General features: G+C 52.4%; 1 protein-coding gene across 1 annotated transcript in view; it reads left to right on the top strand.

Moving 5' to 3' along the window:
• The window catches only part of WRAP73 (WD repeat containing, antisense to TP73), a 35,054-nt gene that overhangs the window by 15,919 nt on the left and 12,210 nt on the right, over positions 1 to 6,925 (top strand). The window contains exon 4 of the mRNA XM_011988439.1: positions 6,669 to 6,741. Within this exon, the coding sequence (XP_011843829.1) occupies positions 6,669 to 6,741 (73 nt within the window). The remainder of the gene's footprint in view (positions 1 to 6,668; positions 6,742 to 6,925) is intronic.

The raw sequence follows: 6,925 nt of genomic DNA, 5'->3' as shown, positions 1-6,925 counted from the left end.
ATGGTCTCGATCTCCTGACCTCGTGATCCGCCCGTCTCGGCCTCCCAAAGTGCTGGGATTACAGGCTTGAGCCACCGCGCCCGGCCCATGATGTGTATATTTTAGGTCAGAACATTATAAGCCATTAAGTATTATTGTCTGATCTTTTGTCCAGTTTTAAAGAAAAAATTTTTTAAATCTTAATTTAGACTTTTTAGGATTTTGGCAGTCCCTATTCAGCGATAGAAAATGCCCTGTGATATAAGCCGGCTCGTACTTTTCCTTCAGGAGCCGGGTCTTGGGGGTGGCTTCGGGCGTTGACAGCTGCTGATTCACCTGCTGTAGGTACCGCACACCAGCCTCCGTGCGGAGGGGAATGTTGACATCCGAGAGTAAATCAGAGGGATCTGGGATAGGAAACTGCATTTTAAGTTAAAATTAGGCATATGTCAAGTGTTTAGATACCAGGTCTTTGGTGCCCGCAGTGTCTTTTTAAGATACAGAAAAATGCACGAATCTCTTTAATAATGTGCTTTTCTGATGGGGTTAGATCCCAGTGTTTCGGCCCAAGTCCACTGAGTGCTCGTAGCCGTCTGGCTGCTGGCTGCACCTCGGCAACCCTCCGTCCCGCTGCGCCGCGCACACTGCGCGGAAACTGCCCTTTTTGCTGCGCTGCGCACACCGAGAGGAAACCCGCCGTCCCAATGCGCTGCGCACACCACGTAGCTGATGGCACGTGGGAGGACTTCTCCCAGCGTGAGGCTGCAGACGCCCTGTAGGGTTTCATTCGACTTTTTTCAAGCTGGCATCGGCTGGGATAAAGTTTTATCTGGCCGTGAGGGGTTGCTGAATCAACTGCTTCAGATGGCTGGATGGGTTTACATCTTTTTCAGTTTAAATTTTAAAAAACATTGTAAATCTGATGTCTGCTATTATGGGCTGTCAGAGAATAAGACAGGAACCGAAGGCCCACCAGCGTCTCCGCACTATGTATTGACATTGGAAGACACTTTCAGCCCGAGTGTTTCAGAGGATGATTTGAGCTTTTCATGCAGCTGAGTCTAACAGTCTTCAGGCCTGTAATGCTTTGGGCCCAAATCTGTCCTCCAGAAGGCTCACGGCATGGGGTCAGCCTTGCTGTATTCTCTTATTAAATGGCCCAGAAGGAAAACTACCATCTATGGAGTTTAGAAACCTTAAACGATGTATGAAAACCTGGTTTTGTTGAGCCTCCCGTGTCACACACACCAATATTGAAAACACCTTTGCTACAGGCAAACTGATTTTTCATAGAGTACATTTAGATGACATTGTTCCACCTAAGACTAAGGTCATGACCACATTGCTGGTGGCCTTAGAGGAAACGTTAAGACCAGGTGGTGGACGAGGACTGGTAACCTCATGGCACGGGGCATCTTGACCAAGATATCAAAATGTGTCTCCAACTTTGCATGCAAACTCAAATGACTGCAAGTGAGGAAACAAAACCGGAATTCCAGACGTGTCTGCTGGCCAGGAAGTGAGCCTGCAGGCACCAACCATCAGTCTCATTCACAAGAGCGAGGACCAGGCCCGTTCTCTGGGGCTTAGCGGGGCCACTGGGTCCCCTTCTGAAGGCACCACCCCATGTCCAGGCCTTAGCGGGGCCTCTGGGTCCCCTTCCGCAGGCACGACCCCATCTCCGGGGCTTAGCGGGGGCCACTGGGTCCCCTTCCGAAGGCACCACCCCATGTCTGGGGCTTAGTGGGGCCACTGGGTCCCTTCCGAAGGCACCGCCCCCTGTCCAGGGCTTAGCGGGGCCACTGGGTACCCTTCCGAAGGCACCACCCCACATGAGGGTGTTGTGGAGCATGAGAGACGTCCCTGCCTCTTGCACTTTAACGTGAAAAGGCAAGCTTGCGCCCTTTAGACAAGGTTCAGTGAGTCATCAAAAGCAGCTCACCCCAGGCCTGCAGTGGAACACCGCCATGCTTTCAGAGCCCTGCTCTCCCTCGTAGCAATGCCCTCCCCACCCGAGGGCACCTTTGTCCTGCATCTTGCGTGAGTCACATCCTCACTGTTCTTGAGTCTCACTGTATAGATGTGTCTAAACACCACATTGCTTGGTGTGCAGTGTAAAGTTGATTTATAGGGGCTCGTACTTTGCAGTCTCTGCTGTTGCTTGTTCACGTCACTGTTTTTAGACTCCTCCGTGTTGACAGGCATCGCTGGGCCTTCCCTTCCTTGTGAGGAACGCCATTCAGTCCTTCCCTGCTGGACGTGTGTGTCTCCACGGACTGTGTGGCTGTGAATGTATTGTCCACGTCTCCTGGGCACATATGCAGAGAGCCTCTCTAGGAGAGCCTTGCTTGGCCGTAGCAGATGGAGAGGTTTCATTTGTGGCAGGATTACAATGATTCCATCCAGGCGACTAAATGATACTGCAGTTTGGATTTAGTTTGCATTTCCCTAATTATTGGTGAGGTTGGGTGCTTTCCTATCTTGTTTCATTACACACATGCTCACACACATGCTCACGCGCTCACACACACGCTCACACATGCGTTCACACACACGCTCACTCTCACACATGCGCTCACACACACGTGCTCATACATGCGCTTACACGTGCTCACTCACACGCTCACATGCGCTCACTCACACGTGTGCTGACACGCTCACATGTGCTCATGATCACACATGCACTCACACACACCCTCACGCGCTTACTCTCACACGTGCGCTCACACACACACACTCACACATGCGCTCACACGCACGCTCACACGTGCTAACTCTCACACGTGTGCTCACACACTCACATGCGCTCACACATGCGCACACACACACACACACACATGCTCCATTTAAATGAAGCAGGTTCACATGGAGTTTATGGTGGGGCACGGTGTGGGGTCTGAATCCATTTCTACCTTTTCCCAGCAGCATTTTTTTTTTTTTGAGACAGAGTTTCATTCTTGTACCCCAGGCTGGAGTTCAGTGGTGCGATCCAGGCTCACTGCAACCTCCACCTCCCAGGTTCAAGCAATTTTCCTGTCTCAGCCTCCCAAGTAGCTGGGATTACAGGTGTGTGCCACCACGCCCGGCTAATTTTATATTTTTAGTAGAGATGGGGTTTCTCATGTTGGTCAGGCTGGTCTCAAACTCTCGACCTCAGTTGATCTGCCCACCTTGGCCTCCCAAGGTGCTGGGATTACAGGTGTGAGCCACCGCGCCTGGCTCCCAGCAGCATTTATTTAGAAGACTGTCTTCACCAGCTATAGCAAGAACTCAATTCTGTTTTACCTGCAGGATCGTTTCTGGTTTTCCATTCTGGTCCACTGTTGGTCCATATATGTGCCAACGCCACACTGTCTACATTATTGAGGTTCTGTAGTATGTTTGAATATCTGCTAGGACTGATTTCTCTTCATTGCTCTTGTAGTCTGTCAGGTTTAAAAAAAAATTTTTTTTTTTTGTAGAGTTGGGGTCTCCCTTTGTTTCCCAGGCTGGTCTTGAACTCCTAAACTCAAGCAATCCTTCCTTCCCAGCCTCCTGTATAGCTGGGATTACAGGTGCACAACAGTACACCCAGCTCTGCCAGATTTTTAAATGTATTTTTGAGACTTTGTTGTTAGCTGCATACAAACTTTTAACTGTTTGTAAACAGATTTCCTAGTGAAGCAGTTTTCATGCTTTCACGGTGGCCCAAGCCTTTTGTTGTAAAGTATTCCTGTTTCTGTCTCATGGTTCTTTTTGTTTCAGAGTCTGATTTTTCCGGTACGAATGCGGCAGTGCCACCTTTCTCTTGGTTAGGATTTTCATGAAATGTCTTTTTCTATCCTATTACCTTCTACATTTCTACATCCTTAAACTTGAGTGTGTTGTAAATAGCCTATAGTTAGCTTTAAAAATACATCCAGACTGAAAACTTTTTCTTATATCTGAATAAAGGCAATTAAAACAATTTATAAGCAATAAAATTCACCCACTTTAAGAGGATAGTTGAGTGAGTCACTTTGCACATTGTTGCCACCACGATCAGGACCGAGGCTGTTCACTCCATGGTGTGGGGCTGCTGGTGCCCCTTGTGCTCAGTCCGTCTCCCACGTGTGCCCGGCAGTGGGTGCCTGCTGCGGGGCGAGCAGCACTGCCTCCTTGGAATCCCATCTGCACAGAGCCGTGGTGCGTGGACCTGTGCGTCTGCTTCCTTTCCCCTGGCGCCTGGCTGGTTTTCAGTGTGCTGGGTCGTGGCGTGGATCGGTGGCACGTTCCTCCATCTTGAGAGTGCTGGGTTGTGGCATGGATCAGTGGCCTGTTCCTCCCATCTCGAGTGTGCTGGGTCATGGCCTGGACCCGTGGCCCGTTCCTCCCATCTTGAGTGTGCTGGGTCGTGGCCTGGATCCGTGGCCCGTTCCTCTCACCCCGAGCATGCTGAGTTGTGGCGTGGATCCGTGGCCCGTTCCCTCCATCTTCAGCACACTGGGTCGTAGCGTGGATCAGCAGCCCATTCCTTCCCTCCTGAGCGCACTGGGTCATGGTGTGGATCCCTGGTTCTCTCTTCCTGCTGCTGGGCGCTGTGGAGCCCATCCCATGAGTCTCTGCTGGCTTCTCCAGTGCTCAGGGGAAGGTAACAGCGCTGATGAAGGTGTATATTTAACCACCTTTTTTTCTTACTGGGTTTTTTAAAGTTGCAAACAGTTATCTTTGAAAAGTTTTTTGTTGGTTTTTGTGGGAGATGAAGGTAAAAATGAGGCTTAAAGTGCTCTGTGCGTTTCCTAAGATGTGCCTGAGTGGGCAGCCTTGGCCAGGCGCACCCCACGGGGATGCAGGGCCATGGGTGGGAGATGTGCTTTTCTCCTGTGACTCTGCAGTGGGCTCTGGAGGCGGGTCTCTGCCCTGGATGGCACAAGGACGCTCCTGATGCCCAGAGGCTCTGGCGCTCCACCCCACCCTGTGGGTCTCTGCCCTGGGTGGCACAAGGACGCTCCTGATGCCTAGAGGCTTGGGCGCTCCACCCTACCCTGCTGATGCTGAGCGGCTTGGGCAGGGTTTCAGCCTCAGACACGCTAGTGGGAAGTAGCACGCTTCCTCGCTCAGGCCCCAGCACCCTCCTTGGCCTCAGCTTGCGGAGCTGTTAGAGGAGCAAGTGCTCCGTCCAGCTGGAGTTCCGAGGCGCCGGTCCCCAGAAGGGCCAGTGTATTTCGGGTTCAGCATCAGCACTGGAGCCCTGCCGTGCTGCCACGGTCACCCCTGGAGCTTGTGGATCCACTACCTGTGTGTTCAGGACTTTTCTCCTGAACGCCGTGTATGTTGTTTGGAGACACAGTTACAGACACCGGATTTTCTTTTCTCTTGTAAGAAGAGATGATGTGTAGACATTTAAATTAATTCATTTGTTAATATCCTATACTGAAAACCTGGCAGCGTTTGGAGGAGTGACATTGTGGGCACGCGATGCTACACGCTGCGTGTGGCTCCAGTTACTGCTGGAGGCGGTCCCCACCCCGGGCCTCATCCTCACCGAGGGCCCCTGCCTGACACACACGGACCTGGCAGTCAGCACCGCACTCCGCACAGAGCCGCGCAGCCCTGTGTCCCTGCACACGGAGCTGGCAGTCAGCACCGCACCCCGCACGGAGCTGCGCAGCCCTGTGTCCCGCCCCCCGCACACGGAGCTGGCAGTCAGCACCCCACCCCGCACAGAGCTGCGCAGCCCTGTGTCCCTGCACACAGAGCTGGCGGCGCAGCCCTGTGTCCCGCCCCCCGCACACGGAGCTGGCAGTCAGCACCCCACCCCGCACGGAGCTGCGCAGCCCTGTGTCCCTGCACCTTGTGTCCCCACACCTTGTGTCTCCACACCTGGGCCACATTTCAGTTAACTACCAGATTCATCAGTGGGCCGGGTATGTGGGAAGCATGATGATTCCCTGGTGGGCTCCACAGCGTCTCAGTGGGAAATGCAGGTGGAGGGACGCGGCAGCCCTGTAAGTCCCGCGGCGCTGCCACGGGGAGGGCCGGACCACCTACTGCGGTGCCTCTCCCCCAGCAGGCACGGCCTCATTGGCCTGGTTAGGAAATCATCTTTTGGCCTCACTGTGCCAGTCTAGTCGGCTCTCAGCTCCCTGAGTCAGGGAAAGGGGTGGAAAGGTGGACAGTCCAGCAGCGCATGTTCTAGAACCCTCTGCAGATGCAGCCGGGCCAGCGAGCACGTGCAGCAGGTGGGCGGCCACCTTCTTGGGTGTTGAGTGACTGCTCCTGCCTCAGGGCTGCAGATGCAGGCTCACAGCCGCCTGGTGAGCCCCGGAGCCGCAGCATCCAATTTCCACATCCTCTGTCTTCCCATAAAGGAGACCTAACGTGGTAGTTTCTAGATAAGATTTTTCTCTAAGTAACTCAGGGTTATTTTAACCTGCAACCTGTGGTCACTTTGAAAAAGCTAATGAAAATGCACTTCGATTTAACTTTGTGTCACTCAATATTGGTATAAAACAACAACAACAGAAAACCAAGAGCACTAAATTTACCTTAACCACAGTAAAATATGCATTTGAATATTCCGGTAGGAGGGTAGGAATCCCCCAGGTCCTGACAGATCCACTCCAGCAGTCAGGCCTGTACGTGGGGATGCTTGGGCGGGTTGAGGATTGAGACAGTCTCTAATGATGCTAAAGAAGTGTTTCCTTTCTCTTTCCCTTTTCCCCCAACAGCTGCGGATAACCGTCTGGTCCTTGTGCACAAAATCCGTATCTTACATCAAATACCCAAAAGCTTGTCTGCAGGGTGAGTCGATCGGAGCTACGCAAAAGCCATTTCTTTGCAGCTGTTTGACTTTTTGTCACGGGAAGTTTCAAGTAGGCAGAATTAGCTTCAACAGCATATCAACGCATAGCCCGTCTGTTTGTCTCTACCCACCCCACCAACAGCATATCAACGCATAGCCCGTCTGTTTGTCTCTACCCACCCC

The sequence above is a fragment of the Mandrillus leucophaeus genome, unplaced genomic scaffold (genome assembly GCF_000951045.1).
Source record: "Mandrillus leucophaeus isolate KB7577 unplaced genomic scaffold, Mleu.le_1.0 Scaffold330, whole genome shotgun sequence".
NCBI classification, from domain to species: Eukaryota; Metazoa; Chordata; class Mammalia; order Primates; family Cercopithecidae; genus Mandrillus; species Mandrillus leucophaeus.
The sequence above is the reverse complement of the archived record's forward strand: the minus strand, read 5'-3'. Positions and strand labels throughout refer to the sequence as shown.